General features: G+C 39.2%; 1 protein-coding gene across 2 annotated transcripts in view; it reads right to left on the bottom strand.

The window, feature by feature from the left end:
* Positions 1-1016: 1016 nt before the first annotated feature.
* Positions 1017-26696, bottom strand: part of pcgf5b (polycomb group ring finger 5b) — a 36293-nt gene continuing 10613 nt past the window's right edge. The window contains exons 5-9 of one of the 2 annotated variants that reach the window (XM_049600600.1): positions 24662-24721; positions 22953-23143; positions 22545-22643; positions 18335-18424; positions 1017-1419 (exon numbers count right to left, since the gene is read on the bottom strand). In XM_049600600.1, the coding sequence (XP_049456557.1) occupies positions 1372-1419; positions 18335-18424; positions 22545-22643; positions 22953-23143; positions 24662-24721 (488 nt within the window). In that variant the 3' untranslated portion in view covers positions 1017-1371. Of the gene's footprint in view, positions 1420-18334; positions 18425-22544; positions 22644-22952; positions 23147-24661; positions 24722-26696 lie in introns of both variants that reach the window. The other variant, XM_049600599.1, reaches the window with a different exon arrangement.

A 26696-nucleotide genomic window follows, 5' to 3' on the forward strand; every position in this document is an offset into this window, starting at 1 on the left:
AAAAGCGTCAGCAGTGTATATACTACTGAGCTATGGCAGGATTCAGTAGTTTCCTTGAACCACTCCAACATTGTATGGTGAGTGATCTGCGCCTGTGCAGTGATGTATGATGTGTAAAACCATGGATATGTGGGAAAAACACACATGGATTCCGATATGAGCATTCTAACAATGGTCGCATGGCCAGGAGCTGGATTTGTATTGGATGTAGAATCACATAGGGAAATGGCTAAGATCACAATTTAAAAAATCAGATGTGTGTCACATGAGAGCAAGAAAATCGTATTTGGGGCAACATCTGCTTGTAATGTGAACATTGCCTTTGTCCTGCTGTGACAGCATTGTCGTGAAGTGCCAACAGACATATTGGACCATCACCTCCTGCACCCACACCTCTCTACAGTACTACTAGCAGTAACTGCTCATAGATTTATAGCTATGACTTTTGCATTCCTTTGTCTTCTGACCCTCAACTTCAGCATTTGACGAACTCTCAGCCGACCTCTGCAGCAAATCATTCAGGGGATGAATGCTTGCATCTCAATGTCATTCATTATTTTACCCAAATGCCTGTCTTGTAAATGTGATGTTTTTTTTTATTGTTCCATGTGTGTGATGTTATTGGTTGCATGTGAGGAATTTTAGGGCAGAGATACATTCACACTGAGGTCAGATACTGGTCTCTTCAAGCATGCAGAAAGAATCACAAAAACTAAGGTGAACAGTGAGGGCAGTGACGGCTTAAAAACAGAGATGGAAATTACTTTGGCCTTTTCAAGATGCTGCAGATTCTCACAGTCTGCAACTGAATAAATAACTTTATGTATTTATTAGGTGTTAGTGCAGTCCATAATAAGTGTTACATCATCTGCCTGGAGGGTGGAAATTGAAGAAAACTATGTGCACCCTTTAGTTGGACTTCTGCAGTAAATATCCTTGACTGATATGATGTAAGAAGGAGTATGTAATGCAGATAAACCATAAGTGTTTCAACAATTAAGACATAGAATCAGCCATCAACAGTAGAAAATCAACATTTAATCTACAGAGTTAGACAGGCAAAGTGAAGATATGCTCGTACTTCATTTCTGATCTCAACAGGTTTTTAGGCACAGGGACATATACATTTAAAAATATCATATATTATAGCATATATTATTCTATGTAGCATAAAACCTCTTTACCATGACAATGTATGCACTTCATCGTTGGCTGTACAAAAATACATTTAAATCTCTCTCTTTCTCTGCACATTGTGTGTGTATGTGTTTGCCCACGTGCAACTGTAGGTGTTCTCTATAATGATTTCTACACTTATGTCTGCACATGTCTGTGTGTTTATGTATGTGGTCCTCTTCTCACAGCCTTGGTTTATCCAAAGTCGATACGTGGCCGGTACTCAAGAACCATGGGATACGTCTGCGGGAGAGACAGAAGAAAGAGGAACTGTCTCAGAGAGAGAGATCAATCTTTTGGTCTTCACACCGTAAACATTCACCACATTGCTGCTGCTGGAACACTGACAGGAATATTGAGATAAATGCTGAATCATAGAAGCTAGAACATCCTGTGTGCAGGTCATCATTTCCAGAACAAACTTTTAAAGAGTTTTAAAAAGGTACAAGAACAGTAGTCACATCAACAGTGTGCATTTTCAACCCAGTAGAACACGAAACACATACATTCGCACACATGCCTGTACTTCTACTTTTGTGAAGAGCCCCTTAATGACATATTGCAAGCCCTTACCTTAGCCTTAACCATGATAACTAAATGCCATACCCCAATCTTGATCCTATGCCTAACCTAAATCAAATCTAACCTTAACCTTAAAACCAAATTGTAACCCTTAAATAGGTTTCTGAAGACATGATGTTTTCACTTTTGAAAAACGTCCTCATTCTTGTCTCATTTTACAACATTCTAAAAAGTTAAAATGCTCATAATCAAAACCATTTAGAGCCAGGTCTCACTCCACAGTTGTCAAAATCCAGCACTTGGGCAGTGACTTGCAGTGAAAAAAGGCATCCTCTTGTTTGAAATGGTGCTGTTCTATTTTACAGGATGCGTAATAGCGCCCCCTATCATATAACAGTGAAAACATGGATTGTCAAAATTTCTCTTCAATGGCGGGGAAGTGTTGTGTCATAAATGATGGGAAATCTTATCAATAGCAGGGAAAGTGTTAAGAAAATCTGGCAACCAGTTATTAGTTTGATCAAAGCATTAAACTTAATGGGTTTTGGGCTAACTTACATTTAATCATTTTTTTTCCTCTTTTGTCTTCTCACCAGTACTCTTTTTTTGTTTTGTTCTTCCTTTTGCTGTTGATGTCTCTTTACTGTATTTACACTGTTTTGCAAACACTAATAAACAGACATTTAAAATAAAAGAAGAAAACTGTCCTCACAATGTTGCTTAAAAGTTGTTGCGGTCCTCACTATGTAGTAAGAACAAGTACGTACAAACACACACACACTATATAAATCCCAAACCCTCAACTCCAGTTTGTCCAGAAGTAACTAAAAGAAAGGAAATGGGGTTAATGTAAGCTGCATGTCATAAAAAGTGTTTGATATTGAAATATTCATAATACAGTAAATGCATCGGGCCATCTTTTAACTGTCTAAATAAAATGAAGAACATAAAAAACCTGAATCAGAAAAATCATCCTATATAATCTTATACTTGGTCATATAGTGTCCAGTTCCATCCAGTCAAATTCTATAATAATCCTTAAATGGTAAAAATCCACATGCATTCACTCTATAAACAGAGCTGCTGACAGGAGCAACTGAGACAGATAAATCCTTTAAAAAAGAGATGAACACTGTATTTTTCTCCCTCTTGCTCATTTCCTCAGAGTCGTTCAGGCCAAAAGGTTGTCAAATATATTTAGAAAAATTGAGGAAACATGAAGAGGGCTTCATTTATCAAGTATTCTATTCAGTTTAGAGGCTGTAAAAGTGCCAGGGCAGGATACATCTCCAGTAGTTAGATTTGCAGCCACATCAAGCCAGACTGACAGAGATGGACAAACTGGGTGACTCCTACTTCATCTGGCGTCAAACCGCTGGTTTCCTGAATTCTGAGTTAAAGAAGAATGTAAATCCATTTCCATTAAAGCGTCCAGGATCCACCTGGCTCTGCTCTGCGGGGACTGAAGCCAAGTGTCTGATGCAAAAGAGCCATATAAGAAAAAAGTAATAAAGGCCTGGCTGCTGCTCGCTCCGCTGAAGCTCAATTGAAAACTTTATCATTCAATATCTGTGGAATACAGAAAGTATTTGAGACTGCTGCATGTATAACAAGCCACTCTTTCCATTAGGTTTAAGGTGCCATCTTATCAGTTTGTGTGTTTTTGGTGCATTTTATATTATTCTGAGGGCATAAATTTGTGTATAAGAATTAGAGAATGCCAATGAAAAATGATACCATCTGTGTGTTTCTCTGAGCTCATTCATGTCGAAATTATTCAAATCCCACACATCAATGCTTTCTGAACAACTGATAAGTCTTAGATTTCTTTAGTGATTTAAATAAGGCTGGCATTGTGCTCAGTGACAGCTGTTTGTGTTGATGGAAAAACAGAGACAGAAAAACAGGAAAACTGTGACCAGCATAGAATAAATCAATTCAGCAGTACAGGTTGTTGTTATTCCGCTTACAGAAATAACAACTTTTAATCCACACATTTCTTTGATCAAAAGACAAATATTAACTGTTCTTAGCAACCACTACCACAGCTGCCATGTCGACTCTAAATTACATTAGAAAGACACATAAGTCACTCACTATTGATTGGTTAGGTTAGGGGATAAATAACCCCTTGACAGTGAACATAGTAAATTGTTCACTGATAGTGTCTTTAATTTGTCTTTAACCAAATCGTCTCATCTTGCATATGGATATGTTGTGATGATGATGTGTATTGTGGTATATGTGCTGTGGTATGTGTATTGTAGTATGTGGATTGTGGTTTATGTATTTTATTGTACATTCCATGTTTATAGTGTATTGTGGTTGTAAGATGTTCTAAACTGTATATTTTTAATAACATTTTAAGTCTACATGTAAAAGCTCAACTAAGGACAAGAGTTAAAAATTAGCAATAGCTATAAACTCTCTGTGCAGCACATCAGTCCCATACTCTGTATTGGAACTATGTTAAATTGCATCGTCCCCATCAAATAGAATAAAAAAAAAATAAAAAATAATAATATCATATGTGCTTGGAGCAACTTCAGCAACAACAAAAAAAAATAATAAAATGAAATAATGAAAATGAAAATTAAAAAAAAAACAGATAGACAAAATGAAAAATTTGGTTGTGTATTAACTGACGAAATAGCAAATGACGTAGTATAAAGAGCAATAAAGTCTGTAGGTCCGTCAGGAAGGGAAATGGATAGGTCAAACAAACACAGGACTTTTAACCAAGGAGTTGTGTCCCATGTAAAATCAAAAGTCAATGTTGTTTTTAAACACAGTTGTAGCACACTGATGTCACTCATGTGACGCATTTACATTTACATCGTTACATAACAAACTTACGTTTTACAACCTCAAACAAGATCTTATTTTAAACCTAACCAAGGGGTTTTGTTGCCTAAACCTAACTGCGACTGTTAACATTACAACGTAACAACATTAACCACATGCTACAATGTGTTTGAGCTGTGCATCACATAGATAGGCTAAAGGGTGCCCTGTTCGTTGCTATGAGATGCTGAGGGGCGTGACAAAGTGTTGGTATTTGACGACCTGTGAATGAAAACAGAGTTGGGCAAGATGGTGGTTTAAAACAGAAAAAGTCATAAAAGATGTGTACACTGGTTTAATATTTAATCAAAACCATGATGTTTCCCCTAACATTAACATAAGTGTGTTGTTGCCTAAACCTAACCACATGACTCAGGATGCAAACTCTGGTCTCCTGTGTCAAAGCTCTGTGCTTTGTACAACCAAAATTCAGTCCAATCAAAAACATCCTGTGAACACAACACAGGCATCAGTTACAGTTCACATGTATACAAACAAGATTCTGAGAAGACAGAGTTGCAAGATGGGGAAAGAGAAGTTGTGATCAACATCGATATAAAAGTTGGAATACAGATTGGGTTTCCCAAATAACTGGTCACTGGCTGTCTGGTGAGATCTGTCAGATGATCCCCACTGTGGCATCTCAAAAACTTGAACTATTTTTAACTTTTTACTGCCATAATTGCACAAGGCCATATCACAACAGCGCCATGCCACGATACAATAAGTGTAATAAAATGTCAACAAATAGCAATTTCTGCAACTTTAATCATTGTTGCCACATGAAAATTCTTGCAGTAGTGTCACGGAGCTTTCATAGCACAATGTCATGAGTACTACAGGCCAAACAAACACTCCCTGTGATGCTGATGTCATCATTGGTCATGTGGTATCCTCACGTTGAATGTTTAGGTTGTACCTTCAGTTTTTCAGAGGTTAACAGTCACTTTATATAGATGCCTTGGCTCAGAGGGCCTTTGACCTCTCAGGCTCCTGTGTGGGCTTGTGGTCTGTGGGCCCTTCCGGTCATCCATCCATCATTGTGCTTCAATAATAGAAATGTCAGTGCTGACTACTCGCACATTCCTGCCTTCCTCAGCTGTAAAAGCGCATCGAAACAGTCAAAAGATGTGAGCTGCCCTTTTTATGAAAAATCCAAACAGAAAAAAGATGAGTGTTTGTATCAGAGCAGCTGCAAAGTGAAGCGTGTGTCTACTGTTTTTGGAGTCTGTCTCCTATTTCTGGCAGCTTGAGGCTGCTGGTGCAGCAGAGTACAGCTGCTGTCATCTCCTCCGGCTTTCAGCATTTTGCTGCATCATGCCTCAGAAAAAAAGAACAACACTGAATCCAATCTAACCAGACTGTCACTGGGTCTCTGTATCTGCATCTCTGACACTCTTTCACTCAGCATTTCTGTCTCCAAACACTTTAATTATACTGTGCTAACACATATTCTGTTCAGCTGTCAGCTACTTTAAGGGGGATTTTGTTCTGGTGTCAAATGACAGAGATGTAGAATTGTCTGACCTGCAGCACCAGCAAAACTTCTCGAAGGTGAAAAACTGAAAACTAAATTTGCTGTCAGATGCTGTTTGGTGCAGCCAAAAATGACTGAATGAATTGATTTTGCATTGTACAGAAAGTGGTTATTATGTTTAATGCCAGTACATTCTACTTTAATGTGTCCCGTCTGGCGATGCACTGAAGCTTATTAAAAGTCAAAAATGTAGAAGTTCCTCCTCTGGGTACCCTGAATATTCACAACAAATTTAATGGAAATCTTGTAATCTTTTGCATTAACTAAGGACTTCATCAAGTGGGAATTTTGACTTAATTGAAATGCTCATGAAAAGCTCAGGGGTTCAACAAATTTCATTAATCACCTTTAGAGTTTGGACAATGAGCTCTCACAGATCTGTATCCTTAGATAAAGCAGTGACTGTCCTTGTTGATACTGAATACAGAATGAAGTACAACTGATATTATTAATCTTCTATTATTTGGTAAGACAGCTCAAGTGACATGATTAACGAAAAGGTTATCATACCAGTTGCTAACTGGTGGCTATTGCTAAGACAGGTGGAACTTAATGAAGAGATTCAATGATACAAGGTAGATATAAGGACGGGTCAAGCTGCTGCTCTTTTCTTGGGCAAGTGTAGGAGTTACAGGAGCGTTACACAGGGGTTAGATAATGATGTCACCTGTCAGAGGGCTCAGTAGATTAATAATGGCACAGCCTGATCCCTACTGCAGGAGCTAGTGACAGGTCAAGACAGCAACATAACATGAATACTGGGCTTCCATAAGAATGCTCACCCACTTTTTGGTCCATTTTACTGAGTATCAATGACTGTCCTCTGTGACTACTTCAGCCCCACTTCAACCTCCGTCCTCCACCAACATGATGTAAATGTCTTTCTCCCTCACAGCTAGGGAAACAATGAGCTAAGACCTTTTGTACATGAAAATGCCAAACACTCATCTGCAAATTTGGTTACAGTTTGCCCTACATTTGAATGAAGATGCAATTAATAAAATATTTTAATGCAAACTGATGACCGAACTGATTGACGGTGAGCCGCATCTCACAGACTGTTTGAGGCAAGTTGTTGTATAGCCTAAGATACTGTAAGCTATTTCATTGAGCTTCCTTTTAGCAAAGATCTCTTAGTGAATTTGTGTTCCCTCTGACAAAAATGTATGCAGTATACCATAAAACTTCAATTCATAGCCAGGGCTATTATTTGCTTAAATCACTGAAATCAACAGGCCTTTAATGCCTTTCACACAAAAAGTGTTGCTCAGGAAAGATGGGAAATACAACTAAACTGTTTATTTAAATCAGTATGATTATTACTTGTTTAAAAATAAGGTGTCAGATAATATATCAATTTGGAATCAATCATTTCATCTAGCTTGATGCAACACCACTTTATCCTGTTAAAACAATACTCACAAGTTTGATTAATTTTTATGTAAAACACTTGTGATTCTTTTGATGTGAGGACCCTTTTGGACGAAAGGAATATGACTAACTTGCAGGGTGATTGAGGAATGGGCACATAATTTGAGGCAGCCAACAACCTGGATTTATACATCCGGAAAACTTCTATAGAAATGAACTGCTTGGCAACCAGACCAGGCGTTGAATTGAGACAGGCGTTTATTTGTCAAAATGTGTAGCCACACTGGGCCAGTAAAAGGGACTAGGTGTTTAACTGGGACTAGGCTTTTCATTGAAGTTGTATGGCATATGTCTCGGGCTTTTATTTTCAAAACTAAAAATGGAACTGATGGTATATGCATTTATTTGTGCTGCTAAAGTTTAGAAAGATTTACCTCATTTGCGGAACAAAATGACAATGCTTTTTTGCTGCATCATATTCATGTGTAAAAGTACTAATGACAAAAACAACAATTTGGGAAAAAAAAGTTTATGTGCAAATTATTCCAATGAAAACATGCCCCCAGCGTGTAAGGGCCTTTAAGACAGAGCAAGTAAACAGATTTATTGGAGGTTTGAAGAGCTTATAATAAATATGTGAATGAGACATTACATTTAAATTCACTAAAATACCTCTGGACACAAGTATTTATCTTTTTATTTTTGAGATAATGCAAAGCTATGGACTGTTGTCATTCTGCGTTATGTCCTCTGAAGTGTCCGGCAGAAACCACTGGACCAAATACGGATGGTTTTGGTGTAATGGTCCTTTAAGCCCACATAAGACAAGGGGAAAAAGGTTTCAAATATCTAAAGACATTATGTTTAAAGATAAAATTCTGTTTCTGTTTCCCAACTCTAAACTGTAAAGTATACAGAAACTGTACAAGTAACACAGCAGGTGTGCGTACTCATCTCTTTCTCAAGGAAATTAGATGCAGTGTCTCCTTGCAATCAAATACATCCGTGGTTGCCTTACTATTGAATCCTGAGCCTTTCTGTTTTGAAGTAACTTTCCAAGAAGTGCTGTAGTTTCTCTAATTAACATCTTTCATACAAAGCACTGTGTGAAGACACTAGTTTCCCTTAAGGTGTTTTGTTGTTCAGACTCATCCTGGAAAATAAAAGCCTTATTTTCTATCTTGGGAGTGTTGTGTGTTTGAGGTGGTGAAGAGGTTCAGCTCTGTCTGGATGGAGCGCTCGCTTGAAGGTGTTTAGGAAAAAGTTTTGGGTTTCGTTCTTGAGTTTTGTTCCATCATTAGGGCCAGAAACTTTCCTGCCTCTGAACAAACGGTGCCAACACCTGAAACTGATTTGTGCTAACGAGGTGCATCCACCACTGCTTCTCAATTACAGCAGGGATGGACCGTCTCTGGCTGATCTGAGAAATACATTTTGTGGTAAAAAAACAATGTGATTAGTCTCTCTAATCTAATCTGAGAGGGATCTGACCTTTGTCTGAGCAGAGTAAACACAGAGGGACGATCTGGGACGGTTCTGTCTATCCAACACGACCATCTGACATTTAGACTGTGTATGTTGTTTAGACACTTTTTGTTTTTTTTTATCACCACTTCCCTCTGTCTGCTGCTGCTGTGAGGGATTTGTTGCATTGTGTTCATTCTTTTACTGATATTGATTTAATTTTTTCTTCATTAATTGGTTGCGTGATCACAGACTGTTTAACACCTAGTGACCACTTTATTAGGTACACCTGTACAATCTTATGCAAATCAGTGCAGCTATGTCACCATAAAGTCTAATATGCCATCTGCGATATGTCTTGCTGAGTGAACCCAAAGAAGGTGGATGCTAAACATGTTGTTCACTATAAAAATAATTCTAATGCCAGGTTCACACTACACAATATCCGCCCGATTATAGCGTGGAGCTGCGTTGTCCCGTGTCGGCTTGGATTGTGAATGACATTGAGTGTCGTATGTGATAGTCCATCGTTTCATCTTGTGTAGTGTGTCATAGTAAACGTCAACCAGCGCCACAACAGGAAGTCTAGCATCCTTGATTTTTTTTTTTGTCGTTCAGGACTTCTCCCGTCACAGCCGTCACTTTGACCAAAAGATACACAGAGCCACCTACTGCTGTGGAATCTGTATGGCAACAAAACATCAGTTTTATTAATATTTCCTCTAGGGATGTTACCACACAGAGTCAAAAAGGAAAAATGATGGGGTGAAAAAGCAGAGGCACTTTATCAACCCGGTGAGTACTGCAATTAGCATCAAGCTAGCAAAGAATGTCATTTCTTCACAACGGAGGATATAAAGTAATACAATTTTGTGAGTGGGGCTTTTACTAATCACAACTGCAGAGAGTGCCAGCTTCATTTCAAACAGGCTACATTAGAAACTAACCGTTATCTATTATTCCCTCAGTATTTTTATATTTTTACTTTGCCTTGTTGAAGTTAATGTATCGTGCCCTCATTTCAAACTCAACACTTGCTGTATCTCTTTAAAATTAAAAGCCCCTTACAATTCCAGTTGAGAGAATCCCTTCATTTTCTAAAAAGGCTTTTATTGTGAAACATTTGCAGGAACTTGTTGTGGAGGATTCAGTGACTTACTTCAGATGTAGCTCCTGCCATCTGGAGGCACTTTTTACGTTACTACAACAACATTTCAGCTGGGACATGAACAGCCACAGTGACTGAAATGATAGTAATAATAATAAAAACAGGACAAAATAAAACAATTGACATAATGCACGTCGAGAGTGATGACTGGGAATGATTGGTCGTGGACCATCTTGTAGTGTGTCATGTCTGTTGGCCAAGTCACGCCACAGTTTATGACACCACAATCATCTAATCTGACATAGTAACTGTAGAGACAGGCAAAAATTTCATGTAGTGTGAAGCCCACATAGGAATTACATAATTAACAAGTTCTAGGTGTTTTGTGCAAAGTGACATTTGAATGTCTTCAACAGATTAAATAGATGTAATCATGATGTACTGTTTTGTGTCACATAAATACATCAACTACTGTCAGTCAGTGAATTTTAATACTGAGCACCAACCCGATTTCCTTAAAAGTCTTAAAAAGTCTTATTTTATATTCAATGTGTCTGTCATACTTCATAGTTTTCCCTACAGTATTTGCTGCTGGCTACTAAAGCATGATTACTTTGGTTTTGTTGGGCAGCTCAAAGCATTTGGCTAAAGTCAGGGAAAGATGTTCCCTAAGATAAAATGTTTGTAATATTAAACATAAACCAACATCTGTCCCTGCCCTAAACCTAAAAGGAAGCCTCTGTATGTCTGAAGTTGGGGCTGTATTCACAAAGCTTCCTTGCACAGAGAGTTGCTCTTATTGATAAAATGCTTGGAAAAAAGAAATTAGAATTATGACATTGTCTAATGATTTCCCCTTAAAGTTAACACTTGTTCCTGGTAAAGATAAAAGTTATTCACAAAGCATCTTAGCCCTTACAAGAGCTCCTGAGGTAAAAAAAAAACTGTTAGGGGTACTAAAGAGGACTTTTAGGAGGCTTCTTAAAAAGAGGAGAAAATGGCAGAAAGACAAAGTGTTTGCAGAAGTATTCTCCAAATGCAGGATGCGAGTGAGTAAATACAATGCTCTAGATTAGATCCTGCAGGGATAATGTTTGTGGTTAATTTCCCACCTGACGAGTTAATGCTATAATGCCAAAAATGAGTCTGATCACAACACTTAGATATTTGGCAACTGGAAAAATCCAACAGTGCAGCAATAATGACTTTGGTCAGTCCTAAGCTTCCATCTGCAGACAACACTTTCAGTCTCATATTGGGATGTAGTTCCAGTGGGTGTCCACACCCTGCAGGCTGACGAAGGGCATGTCTGTGACAACCAATCACATCTGTTAAAAGAACTCCTCACACCTCTCAATGGGGTCAACCATGCCTCCTCACGAAGGTTAACGTTTCTGTCCCATCCTCGCTCAAAGTTGCTCTGAGAACTTTCCTAAATCATGCCTAAGATAGGACTCCTTACAATTTTTTTAGGGTAAATTAGGAGCTCTTTGAGAGTGTTCTCAAAATGTTTGTGAATACGGCCCCTGGACCTATGTTTTTGTGTCTAAGGGGGTGATCACACAGAAATGAGACGCTAGAGACGCGGACGCTTCAAAGATGCTTGAAACGCTGGAAGCGCTTATTCAGTGCACGCTAGCTACTGGCATCTGATGCTCAAAAAAGTTGAAAATATTTTAACTTTTCAGCGTCTTCACACGTCTAAAAACACATGTCTACAAAAATGACAGTCTAAAAAGATGCTTGAATCGCGCCGCATCATAGGAAAACAATGGTTTTTCTGGCGTCGCGCTTCTAGCGTTTCATCTCAGTGTGATCGCTCCCTAAGGGTGCTTTCACACCTGCCCTGTTTGGTTCGGCTCAGTCAAACTCAAGTTTGTTTCCCCCCTTAGTGCAGTTTATTTGGGCAGGTGTGAACACAGCAATCACACTCTGGTGTGCACCAAAACAACCACACCAAGACCTTCTTGAGAGGTGGTCTCGGCCCGGTTCATTTGTGGTGAGAATGTGTTCCAACCTTGAGCCGAACCAATTGTAGTTACACTATGCATTGTTACTTACTTCCTACTCTCCTGCCGTGAGAACATGAACCAACTCTAGGTAATTATGCAACTTTGAAACAAAATTAGTCCCTGATTCGGACCAAAGCACGACAACTCCAGGTCTGAAAGCACCTAAACTGACTAATGGAGATGACGATTTTTGAAATGAATCCGTCACTTTGCATCTTTTAAAAGTGCTTGTTTTTGCATGAAAGGCTCTGATTCTTACTAGAAGTGTCTTAGAAAATGAGGGAAAAGATCCTAATGGAAAAATGAAATGTTTTTCCTTATCTTTCACTGATACATTCTTCATCATTAGCATGTCTAACAAAGTCTCACTCAAGGAAAAGTCTTGTTGTGAAATCTGGCAGACTTTTCCACATTGCTGAAAACAGCTTGATATTCAGCAATGACACAAACATCTTTTAGATGACACTAAGGCACACTCTGTACTCCAACACAAAAAACTCTTGGACTCTTGTCACATCAACCCATTTATACACTAGTGGCCACGGCTACCACACAAGATGCCTCCTGCTACTTGGGAGCAAATTGGGGTTCCAGTATCTTACCCAAGGATACTTCGACATGCAGGCTTGAGGAGCCGGGGAAAGAACCACCAATCTTCCAATTAGTGGACGACCTGCTCTACCTCCTGAGCCATAGCTACCCCACTTCCCAGCACTCCTCTCTCTCTAACTAAAGTTTCCACCATTGTTCTCCAACAAGTCACCTCTCATGGTTTCAGAATTAGACTTCTCCTTGAGCAAGACTATAACAAAAGGTGCGGAAAACTGTTTCATTTCTTTTTATGGTCCTTTCTGTGATGTTGTTAACAGTCTGAGCCTGTCAGTGTCGAAAACATGCACTTTGTGGACGTAAACTGAAGGTGTACAATTGCCAACAGGGATTACATTGGTACGATGGTGTCTCTCTATACTCGACCAAATTCAAAAATTGTTGTTTCCATTAGTCACTAGACACTAAAACATAGGGAAGTAGGGTTCAGGTTGAAAAATACTGAAGTTTCCCTGTAACAAATTATTTTAGTAGCTTCAACCTACATTTCTTTCCAAATATATTTGTCTTAATGGAGACACGTTTCTGAAATTATGCATTGGTAATAAGTATTTGTGATGCTATTCAAATTAGTGAAAGACTGACAACATCATTATTGAATCTAATATTTTTGGAAGAAAATTTTGACAGTTAATTCAAACAGAAATCAACTGAACTGTGCAAACATCTTAACTGCTGAATGATATAATTAACTGCCAGTCAGTGTTAACAGCCCTCAGACTGTGTTCATTACCCAGTCAGGACTGACGACAGTATTTCCCAGATACATTTCGAGCCTCGTGTTTTTTTCTTTAAATTACCATCATGGCAATCAGAAGGCGGTTTTCTGTTCCGACTAAATGACATCCCAAGATGCCGAGCGGTAACAGACTTATTTTTCTACGCTCTCCTGTGAGTGTAGCCGTCCTAACCGGCCTCTGTTTGCCTCGGCGTCGGAGGGAGAAAATGAAGTCAAGCTGCAGAGTTGTCAGAGGGATGAGACTGACGAATGACTCGTATCTTCTTTCTCTCCTTCTTCTGTCTCCATTCCTGACTCTCACGCCTCGAATCTGTCCGTCACTGCTCTCCTTACCTTGTCCTTAACCAGACAGGGCTCCAACAAGATTCAAAAATAATTTCTCTCTGTTTATCCTTCTGACTCACCAAGAGGGACATAAATAATTCTGACGGACTGATTTCTGTCTGTTGTTTTGGATCATGAGAGTGGTGGGCAGAGTGAGTAGAGGAAACACTGCTGAGAATATTTTACTCATAATGGAACGAGATAATAAAAAATAACTTTAACTTGGCATTTTACTTGAAACAAACTCAGAGCCTTCACCTTGAGTGAATGTTACTTATACAATGCATGCTATACAAAACCATCAGGGCTTGTGCTAGTTGAGTATGTTGAGCCAAGCCACCATGTTTCCATAAAACTCATAAAGAGAAAAATCTCATTACAATCCTTGTAATCATTAATTTGCAGATCAAAATACATCTCAACATTTGGGTAAAACTGGGCTAAAAAGTTGATAAGGTGGAGGTCAAGGTCAAACTATAGCCATTATTTCAACAGCATCATGTCTATATTTCAGTGTTAAGTAACTCCTGACTACACTTCAAAACACAGTCATTGAAATGCTGATTTTGTGCTAAATGTGCTCACCTAACCAAAAAGAAGAAAAGAAGACTGTAGGACTGGACAGATCTTATAACACTGCTCGTCTCTGCGGTTTGAATGCCCAGCAGCCTTTTTTGGCTGCGTATCATCAACACAAGTCTACTTCACAATGTAACACTGTGTTTACATAATGCGTGTCCACAACTTTCCATATGGGATAAAGGCCCAGATGGAAAATGACATGACCTACAATTCTGACAATCTGTGCACGCTAACCAGATGATCTGTATCTCATTATTACATAAGAAGGCTGTCAGTTCAAACTGGATTATTAAGGTCAAACAATGTCTGTGTTGTTGGAGAACAGGCAGCAATTTAATGTGGTTCTATGCCCAAAAGCTTGGTTGTTTTTTTGGTTTTGTAATACTGCCAATGAAATAACAAAATTAAAGTAATGTTGACTTTTGTAACATGTTTAGGTTGTGTAGTTTTCTGGTCATTATGCTGTTTAATTTTATAATGACTAGGAATAATAATTACATATAGCTTTTTTGTTTTAAAGGTAGTAGGATCCTGCCAATATATATAGTATTTATAACAAAACAAATCCCACAGATTTTCAAGGACAAAATTTCAAAACCTTTCCATGACTTTTCAAGGACCAGTAATATATATATTTTTTTCTTGCCTGGTGTTTTGTAAACCTATCAGATTCAAACTCTGTTAAGCACAATTTAAGCTAGTGGGCATACATGAAGGTAACGCTGGGAGAAAATTAACAAACGTATGTGATGGTATACAAAATGTTGTCACACATTGACGCATATCAGAGCTACGTTTCATCGTCAGCCGCAGAAAATAAATTTAAGAAAGTAGTAAGTAAATTTAAATTACATGGAAGGTTAATTTTGGAAGATTAGTGTAACAATCTCTTTACACTCAATAAATTTAAATGACTTTTCCAAAACGTTAAGTGATTAGTACTAATTCCATGACTTTTCCAGGCCTGGAATTATGTGACTGAGAAATTCCATGACTTTTCCAGGTTTTCTGTGACCATGGAAACCCTAGTATTTGAGCATTATAATGAATGTAACAGAGCCTTTTAATTCTGAATTAGACTATCAGTGAACACAAGGTGGCTACTCTGCAGCAGGCTAGTTATGATTATGTGGTACTTAACTTACTTTTTTGGATTTGAAATCCATAGCGAGCCTACAATCACCAGAGGATCCACAATACTCAATATTATCATGATTCCCAGGTCATGATACATTATTATTGCCATTTTAAATATGTTGCCATATGCTGAGTATTGTGATAAAATATATTGTGATTTGTTACCTTTCAACTGTAAATTTTGTCCCCAAAGGAAAACTTTGTCATCATCTGTTTTATCTAATAAGATAAAGTTTTCAATCTGTTCATCTCACTTCAGTAATTTGTATTGCAGCAAAACATATGTAGTGGACTGAAAAAGCAATTGATTATATTTTTATAAATTTGTATTTGTCAGATTAATGATTTATTTATAAAAAAGTCAATACGATATTGCCACACAAAAATATCACAATACTATGGAGCATCAATTTTTTTCCTTAACCCCTAGTAGCCTATAGGGAGACTCAAGACTAGCTCAAGACCACTATTGAGATCTGGTAAAATGTGGAGGAGAAGGCACCAGACCAGAGATGTATGATGAAAATTTTAGTTGAAAGAAGGTTAAAACTTTTTTTTTTTTTTTTTTTAGATCACACATTTTTGCAATTGGAGAATGTAATAAGTTCTTCAGACCAACAACAATGTTAAATGACAATTAAAATGTTAATAAATAACTGTTATTCATTTGCATATATAATTTGTTTTTTGTCAAAGCCACAGGCAGCAACAGGAAATAGTCACTGTGGCTTGGAGCCACAGGTTGCCTTGCCCTAGTATAGAGAGCATAAAGGACGTCTGTGTGTGGTAAATAATGTGGAAGCAAATAACCCTTCTTCTCTGTTTAAGTTATGTTATCCCTTTAAGCGGACACGTGAGCACAGCTGGACCTGAACTACAGACATTTTAAGCGTCTCATTCCATACTTCCTACCCCTCCTCTCCTCCTCCTGACCTGGTATCCGATGCCTCCTGCAGTGTCAGCTGTCTGCGCTCCTCAGTCGCCATCCACAAGTGGACAGGATTTTTTGTTAGCCAATCATTCATGTGAACACACTCTCACGTGCAGATAAACAAGTCACCATGTACAGGACTGAACGCCCCGACATAAACAAGAACATAGTATCTTGTAGATCAAGGTTATGATCACACGCGTGCTGGCCCAGTGAACCGCAGAGTGGACTGATGACCTTAAATTCTGAAGCTGAGAGAGACATCAAGCCTCAGACAAAACCAGGACAACTCCTGCTCGTGCTGTGCATGTGTGTGTGTGTGTGTGTGTGTGTGTGTGTTCTTGTATTTCTATCTTTGTGAGGACCAATTGACATTTTAGACCTTGAAAGTGAGGACATTTTTATCATGTCCTCATTTCTTCAATGAGAGTTTGTGGGTCATGTCTTTGTTTCAGAGTTCAAGTTCTTAGGTCTAGGGCAAGGTTAGAGCATTTATTATCATACTTGTTTGATTGTATAAACCCCAGTGCAATTTACAAGGCAATTAGTTGCTAGCTTTGTTCTCCATTTCAGTGGTGGTATTTGTCTTTATTGTTGGGGTTCCTGCTTCTTTGTATGTTTTGACATTGCTTGCTTTTACTCCTGTTAAATCCTGCATTGTTTTAAATCTGGGATCAACCATGTCAAGCACTTTGTAACTTTGTTTTGAAAAAGCAATTTATAAATAAAGCTTATCACAATTAAAATCAATATTAAAATTTCAGAATCAGGAAGAGGCGGCACGGTGGTGCAGTGGTTGGCATTGTCGCCTCACTGGAGGAACGTTCCTGGTTAGAACCAAAGGTGGGGGAGCCCTTCTGTGTGAAGTTCTGTGCATGTTCTTCCCATGTCAGTGTGGGTTTTCTCTGGGTACTCTGGCTTCCTCCCACAATCCAAAGACATGCAGGTTAAATGGTGACTCTGAGTGTGAATAGTTGTCTGTCTCTATGTGTCAGCTCTGTGATAGTCTGGTGACCTGTCAAGAGTGTACCCTGCCTCTTACCCAATGTCAGTTGGGATAGGCTCCAGCCCCACGAACCCAACAGGATAAGCCGTTACAGAAAATGAATGAATTAATCAGAGAGAGTCATTCAGTCTTCAAAGCAAACTTGATGATGACGATGAATATTTACTAGTCTATCCAAGAGGAACCTTGCGCAGATTTCATAAAGTCTTAGAAATGATTTACAACACCTCAGAAAATGTGGGAGTCAAAGGAAAATGTTGCCAACTGGAATTCTGTTACAAAACAAACTGAACAGATTTACAGTTTGTAATGTGACCTTCTGAGGTACAGTGTTCACAGTGGGGTGGAAACCAAACAGAATGTAAAGCTGTGGCACGTGAGTTTACAGTGAGAGGGACAGGGTCCTGTAAGTCCTGCAATGTTTGTTCAATGTTAATATTGCAACTTTTGTGAGTGGAGCTTTGATATGAGAGGTGCAACATATTTTTTAATTAATTTTTTAAGCATCTTGAAAATGTGACTGGTCTTATACTAAGAACACAACAACAGCCAGCTTGAAGTCAGAATTCCCCCTTTAACAGAAACTGAGTCATATACGATTATTTGAATAAAACTTTCTTTCTGCAAAACTATTTAGAAAAGAGAAACCATTCAACCAGTACTAGTTTTCACACAAGGCATTCACACTTATACACACCTCAACCATAGTGTCACTTCACCTTAACCACAACCCTGATCTTTACTTGTGCCTCACACTACACCGTAACTAGCCCAGAACAAAGTCTTAACCATAATGTAAAAGTTAAACCTTGTGGGGATGAGCTTATAGTCCCTCCCTGGAGAGTTAAGTCCCCACAATGTGACAGAATGCAACACACACACACACACACACACATCCTTGCACCAGTGCATCAACCCACGAGCATGCAAACACACCCACACATAAACAGGAAGTGAGGGTGACAGCCTTACATTCTCTCCATGTAGCCTCCATCGGGTCATGTAGATGAACTCCAGAGTGTGATCTCTCCCCATGATCTCTCCGTTACACAGCACATCCAGCTAGACACAGCAGAAAAAAATATGATCAGACTTAAGTCACATTTAAGTATTTTCACAAAACAAAATTTACGAAAAAGATTAAAGAAACAATTTATGTTAATAAAAGAGTCAAAATAACAATGTGGAGCAAAAACCTGTCAAAAGACGACAGGATACAGGTTTGACAACGGAAATGAAAATCAAAAGAATCTAAATCCTAATGCATGACATGAAAGAAAGGGGAAGTTCACTGTGGTATTGAGTGGGAGGCTGCACTCAATGTGAGAGTGTGTGAACGACAGTGTGAGTTTCAGTTTTAGCCCAGTCTTTACCAACAGTTTAAATCCTGGTAAAGCTGACTAATGATAATAACTGAAATGGAATAATGATGAGCATCTGGTTTCAAAAACGATGACTGGTTAGAGAGTCAGTGTTAACTTTGTTTGATTTTCTCTTTCCTTGTAAGACCGTCACTCAGGAAGTTCCACAGTTGAGTCGTCCTGACCGCAAAAGCCCTGTAAATGGTAAACGGACTACAGCACATTTCTAGCCATAGCAACTACTCAAGGCGCTTTAAAACACAAGCACCATTCACCCAGCCATACACTGGTGGCTGGGGCTCCCATGCAAGGTGCCACCTGCTCATCAGGAGTGATAATGACAGCCATCGGGAGTAATCTGGGCTTCAGTATCTTGCCCAAGGACACTTCGACATGTAGAGCGCAGGTGCCAGGAAACCACCGACCTTCTGATTAGTAGACAACTGCTCTACCTCCTGAGCCAGCCTGGTCCCCTTTAGTATACTTAGGAACAGCCAGCAGAGCTCTGCCTGAGGGTCTGAGGTGCGCTCTGGCTTATAGGTGAGCAGCAATTCATCTAACTGAGAGCTGAACCATGTAGTACTTTCAAAGTGATCAGTAAATTCTAACAAATCAATATGAGACCACTAAACATAAGCTGCAGTTCAGTAATAAAGTCGTAGTCTGCATGTGGGCATTTTACCAATTAATCTCTTAGTGCAATGTGTAGATGAGTAAATGAATTTGCATGTGACTGCATCAGCAGCATGCCTTTACTAAACTCGAGTCAATTAATATGCTGTCTTATTAGGGAACGTAGCAACTTAACAACTGTGTTAATTACAATATGGAGTTTTAATGTATTATTTTCAAGGTTTTGAGAAAAGTTGCTATTTGATCTATATCCGATATCCAATTGAGGTGAGCTAAGCCATACTTACTGATCAACATACCTTCAAGTAAAGTGCAGACTAAAAAGGTGTGTATTCATTTTTCTGACGATGGGCAAGTAACAAAATATTTAGAAAACTAGGGGTGCAAGTCACTAGTTATATCACAAAACCATACTGTATTGATTCTTTGGATAATGATACAATATTTGCCGATATCACAAAGTCAGCCATGGTATGATTTCGACTTGATGCAATTCAGGGGCCTGCGATTGATATGAGACGATATCAGAAAAGAAGAAGCTGCCACCTTCTTTTTTGCTTTGGGCCATTAAAGATTAAAACAGCACATCAATAATGTAAATAACTGTAACTGGTTTAGTGCAGTAAAGTTCACTTTAAATTGACACACATAACGCAGATATGGGACAAGTTACCCTTTAGGAATTTCTGCCAGAAAGACCTTTCTGCCAGAAATCGTCACACCCTGCGGTTCTTGTTAAAGTGATAGTTCAGGTTTTTGGACATGAAGTTGTGTGAAATGCTGACCATCTGTAGCTCTGATGTGACGGTGTCACTACTCTCAATGAGCCTCCTGCTCTGAGAAATCACCCGTAGCTTACCGGAGAAAAAGTAGTTCTGAAGATGTACGGGGGACACGTAACCAAAAGGTTTTAAGCTACAAAAAAGTATGCATGTGTTTTGTTAGACTATTTCAATAATTTTAAAACATCCCCGCATTACGTCAGACCTTGCTATCAATTGGGACTATTTTCTGACCAGTATCACTCCGCCGTGCAGGTGAGCAGGATAGCAACAGCTAACGAAAACTTCATCGGCTGTTTCCAGTTACCTACGGGTTACATCTGTAACAGGAAACTGATGGAATTGGGAGCCGGTGATGTTTTTATTCCCACAGCTGTTTGCACCATTTTGGTATTCCTCTGTTTACCTACAGCAGCTGACGAGGGTGTGTCGTGAGCCTGAGCCGGTGTTTGAGCTGTAGTAGTAGGTATATATAGAGCTAGTACATCTTCTTCCTCACTAATAATAGCCTACTGGTTCTCTGTTGGAAACAACTGATGAAGTTTTCGTTAGCCGTTGCTATCCTGCGCACCTGCACGGTGTGGTGATGAACTGTCTGATTGATTTCTGTTGGCGTGCCTGCACGGCGGAGTGATACTGGCCAGAAAATAGTCCCAATTGATAGCAAGGTCTGACGTAATGCGGGGATGTTTTAAAAATATTGAAATAGTCTAACAAAACACATGCATACTTTTTTGTAGCTTAAAACCTTTTGGTTACGTGTCCCCCGTACATCTTCAGAACTACTTTTTCTCCGGTAAGCTACGGGTGATTTCTCAGAGCAGGAGGCTCATTGAGAGTAGTGACACCGTCACATCAGAGCTACAGATGGTCAGCGTTTCACACAACTTCATGTCCAAAAACCTGAACTATCACTTTAAGATCATGTTTTCCTTGTTTGCAGTTTTTGTCAGTATTTCCTGTTTTATTTTGATACTTTGTCTCTTGTTTCAGGTACTTTACTTCCTGTCCCTGTGTGTTTCCCTTCTGTGTGATAACCTGCCCTGCCCTGATTGGTTTCACCTGTCCTTCGTTACCTTTCCTTGCTCATGCATTTAGTCCTTGTGTTGCCCTTTGTCTCTTGCCAGTTCATTCTCAGTTGTTTGAGTGTGTGTTTCAGCCATTTTCCCCAGTGTTCTCATTGGATTTGACCAGACTGTTGCATTTTTGACCCTGCTTACACCTACTGCCTTTGGATACCTTTGTTTGTGTTTGTGGACTGATTATCTGTGCACCGACCTCTTTTTTGAGTAAAAAGACCTTGTGTTTTTGAGTGCTGCGTCTGAGTCCTTTCTTTGTTGGCTCCAGTCTGATAGAAATGTTTTAATTTTAATACAAACCATAATCTTTTTCCTTAATCTTTTTCCTTAACCTTCAGGGCTATCTGGCTTAAAGCCCTGAAGGCAAATTTCTCCCAACAGCCATAAAACATGGATTAACAACATCATTTAGCAAAATTATAAAATGCAGCTCAATAACTTTCAAGGGCCATAGACAAAACACTTGTTTTCACTAATTTTAAGCTTAAACACTTTTACATTGTATAAATTACCCTGGCAGCTAGCATAGTTTTCCTCTACTTGCAGCTTAACAAATTACATGTATGATTTATATTTTTTTCTTGCTCAGCATTGGTTTAAGTCTCTGAATCTCCAAACAGAAGAGCATGGTTAAATTTTAGCTTGCATGCACGTTTTTTCAGCTTAAAAGGCCAAACCAGTGGTTAGCATTGTTGCCTCACAGCAAGAGGGTTCATGGTTTGAACCCAGGGTAGGGGGTTGAAACCTCGGGATTGGGGAGCCCCCCTGTGTGGAGTTTGCATGTTCTCCTCGTGTCATCCTGGGTTTTCTCTGGCTACTCTAGCTTCCGTCTACAGTCCAAAGACATAAACTGGTGACTCTAAATTGTCCGTAGGTGTGAATGTGAGTGTGAATGGTTGTCTGTCTCTATGTGTCAGCCCTGGTGACCTGTCCAGGGTGTACCCCACCTCTCGCCCAATGTCAGCTGGGATAGGCTTCAGCAACCCCACGACCAACGATCAACAGGTTAAGCGGTTATGGAAAATGAATGAATGAATTGTTGAAACAGAGCAGCTAATGCTGCCGAGTTGCTGCAAGAAGTTAGCAGAGTAAGATAACCAGACAGGTACGTATTTTATCTCATTGCTGCCTTGTTAACACATGGTATGTCTTTTGGCCCGTAATTTCTCAAACATTTCTACACTGCTGATAAAGATAAAGATGATGATATGGATCGATCATTGAATCGATGTATCGATCCAGACTGATGGATTGTTACACCCCTATGGAAAACATCTGTAGAAGTTTTGGTATCACTTTAACTGTAGTTTCTGAAACGGTTTCTTACCTCATAAGAGCTAGGCAGCTTTAGTTTAAGACTGAGAAACTTCTTAATTGTTCCCACTGTGACTCGACTGGAGCAGCGGATGAACCTCTTCATCAAATCCTAATTGGATGAGAGACAAATTCTATTACAACCTGATTTAATGAGACAAGCAGCTTAAAGATGAATGTACACAAAAACCCCAAACACATTCAAACCTTTACAGTTGATTAGTTACTGACTGTCCCAGAAAGCTTGGAAGCATTTACAAACCTAGCAGTCATCCAAAAAACATTTCCCCAATGTCAAATTTCCTTTCAGAGCAAAACTAATGAAAAGCTTCACTAATTTGAAGGTTTATTGATTAACAAAGTACTTAACACTTCTTGATGAAAAAGTTACACATATCATTATTAAAACACACACACACACCGTTACAGTGCTCTCCCCCGACTGTCCCGTGTTGCGCAGGCAGTCCAGGCAGATGGCTATCTGAGGGTCACTCCTGTGGTAATCTTCATCTCCACCATCGTCACCGTCATCACCGCCACCATCACCACCTCCACCACCATAATCGCCTCCAACATCAGCAGGCAGCCCGAGCCTCTGACACCTCACAGTTTCTGCTGTGGTTTGAGACAAAAATTCACACATGTGGTGGCTTAGTGGTAGAGCGGGCGACCCATGTACAAGGCTGTTGCCGCAGCGGCCCAGGTTCGACTCCTGCCTGTGGCCCTTTGCTGCATGTCACTCCCTCTCTCTCCCCCCCCTTCACGCTCATCTGTCCTATCAATTAAAGGCTTAAAAATGCCCGAAAAAATATCTTAAAAAAAAAAAAAAAAAAATTCACACATGTGACTAAGTGATGTCACTGCTTCGAAGAACAGTGGGTTTATAAGTAGCATGATCAGTCAAGGCTCATTTATACTCAGCGTTAGATACATATATGGAACAGATGGAGCCTTCTGTCCATATTCTGCATTCATAATGTCCATATTTGTGCATGCTCTCTGAAAGCTTACTAATATGGACAAAACGCAGCAGTACCACAGGAAATGGTGGAGGCATTGTTGCAGAGCTCAGGTGAGACACCACCATAGGACACGACAAAGATATTTCAAAACTGGCGGAACAGGACTAATAGATAATGAAAAGAATTCTCCACAATGTATTTAATGGTCTCACACACCACCAAAGCTGCCTCCGTTAAAAGTTACATTATTGCCACTGCCACTGTTGCCTCGTTTGTTGTTGCTAGAGACTTTTGACTTTGCTTTCTGGTGCCATCAAGGGAGCATATCTATGCCAACAGAAAAGGCGCAGGGATTAACGCGGGCAGGTACGGTTACAAAGTTTGAAATGAACTCTGTTCTCATATGCTAAGAGAGTATAATAAATAAGCCTTGAGGTGTGACGTCAAACACAACTCCAAATATCCGTTCAAATTTTCTTTAAACAGAAAACCGAGTTTATCAGCTTTAGGGCTGTAACGATTAGTTGACTAATCGATGACTAATCAACTGTTAAAATAATCGGTGACTATTTTAGTAGTCGACTAATCCGTTTGAGTCATTTTTCATAGAAAAGTACTAAAAAAGTACCCCAAAATACTCTTATTGCAGCTTCTTATGTTCAGATATTGGCAGCTTCACACACTCTCCCATGACGGTGAACTAAAACCCTTTGGCGTGAGTACAAAACAAGACATTAGATGACATACTTTTGGGGTTTGGGAGAGACAGACTGACATTTTTCAACATTTTAACACATTTTTCGATAAAATGATTAGTCGACTAATCGAAGAAATAATCGACAGATTAGTCGACAATGAAAATAAGCATTAGTTGAAGACCTAATCAGCTTAGACACATTATATATTCACATTTCATGTCATCATAATAATATGATTTAAAGATGATGTGATAATATATGATGATATTGAATTACTGCCCTTAACAAAACTTGTGTGGGGAGGATGATGTATAAGCAGGAAAGTACTAGTGCTACTACTACTGAAGTTACTACAAATTACCGGCTCTCTCCTGGTACAAACAGACAGAGACAAAGCAACTGTATTTAATAAAATACAGATCATATAGCTAGCCTGGCCATTTTCGTGGACTGGGTGACAAACAGCTTACCTTGGCCATTTTCTCTGGGTTGGTTCTTCTTCCAGAATTCAACTTCCTGCTGTTCCTCTTCTGGGTCACATGAAAAACAGGTATAAAGACAGCATTAACTAGAGAGGCACCGGAAGAATGCGGATCTCCACCAAGGCCAAATGCCCTATCTCACAATGTTTACAACAGTGAGAAGTAATTCAGGTATCTGTCCCATGATTTGGACCCTCTCCAAAATTTAATGGGTTCTTCCTTGACCCATGCTAAACCTTTCCACCAAGTTTCATGAAAATCGGACCAGTAGTAATCCTGCAGGCTGTTCTCATGAACTGTTGATACATATACCTTTAAAAAGCAATGCACCACAATTTGTATATTAACCACGTAATCATGAGCAAGAAATTTGTGCATAACCCATGTAATTGGGAAGGCTATGATCATGAGAGCAATGCACTGATGGGAGTACAGAAGGAAGTAGTCCTTGTAAAGAGGCAGGTTGGGATGGTGGATGGGTCACAAAACATAGGACTTTTCCCCAGGAGGTCGGTGTTACCATGTTTCTTTTCCTAAACCCAACCTACGTAACTTTACCTGCCTAAACCTGACCTAAGTAACTTCGTACATAGCGTCATTTGTAGGGCGCTAATTCGTCAGATATTGTGCAAACTGTTTTATGTGCATTTTTGCAACATATACAAACCGTTGTACAAGGATATGTTGAATCCTACTGACAAGCAAACCAACAAACTGAAATGAAAACATAACCTCCTTGGCAGAGGTAACAAGCAGAGTGGAGACACAGAAAAGCCAAAGACAGACAATTGATTTCTAAAGAAAAAAAAAAACGAAGGAGGATTCTAACATTGTATTAGCTATTCCACATATTGAAATCCTATCCCAATAAAGACCTTCAATGTTAAGACTGTATTTGTGTTCAAAGAACTCAATTTCTATTAACTGAATTCAGCGTGCAATTTAAGTTTTTTGTGGGGTCATGTAAGAATTTGGTAAGGTTCATGCTAAATTGATCCATACAAGCTCCCATGAAAGCGATCTCACAATGAAGACTAGACCTAAGCTCATCAAATGGCCTGCAGTGAGGATTATGTCCAGGCAATAGGCCGCCTTGCTATCACTGATTTATAGGTTGGGGAATGTATCATCTAATATGAGTCGTCTGCACTTCTTTGACCATACAAAAGATAAAACACTAAGTACTGAGGAGCATACGGCTTATATCATGTCACAACAGCCCCATTTGAAACTGTAGTGCAACAAAGACAAATATTTCTGTTGTTATATCTGTCAAAACTCTGCATCTGAGGTATTTAATTTGCTCCATGGGGCTTATAATAAGTGAGCATCAATTCCAAAAAGCCCTTTGACACTTTGTGGCTTTTATGGGATTCAAACAATTCAATTCAAATAAACCTTTTACTAACACCAAATGAGGTAACGATAGCTGTGGGCTAGCTTGATATTAATGTAGGGTGCAAAAAAATCCTCCATGGCGTGGCACATGTCTAGTCTTCAAAAACCATAAACAAAAGTCAGATTTTTACACCACTTGGCCAAGCGACACGAGCCCCACTAAAATATATGATGTTTGTTCCATGTTTCGGCTGCCAGAGCACTCCGTCAGCTGAGGAGAAGTTATGGAGTCATAAAATTATAGCACCATCACAGCTTAGTTAGAAATGTTGACTTGGCTTCTTGTTGGCCCGACTGCAGAGACGAGGTTGTATAATTTCATCCTGTTTAAGTCTTCAGCTTCCACCTCTCTAGAAAGAATGTGACACTGACAAATGAATACTGTACTAAACTGATCTCAGGAGGAACTCCCCGGAGCTTGAGATTTTATTTTGCTCAAAAGCACTTCAGTCACAAAGGTTTGAACCCAGGTCTACCATTCAAGGCCATTGGATTAGTACAGTATGTTAGAACAGTATACTATCGTGGGGTCCAGTGTGGACATTTTCCAGAACTCCAGAACACTGTAAAATCCAAAGACAGCCGTAATAATTTCCAAATTTACAGCATGTTTTTATCTATCAAT

This window comes from Epinephelus fuscoguttatus, linkage group LG16 (genome assembly GCF_011397635.1).
Source record: "Epinephelus fuscoguttatus linkage group LG16, E.fuscoguttatus.final_Chr_v1".
NCBI lineage: Eukaryota > Metazoa > Chordata > Actinopteri > Perciformes > Serranidae > Epinephelus > Epinephelus fuscoguttatus.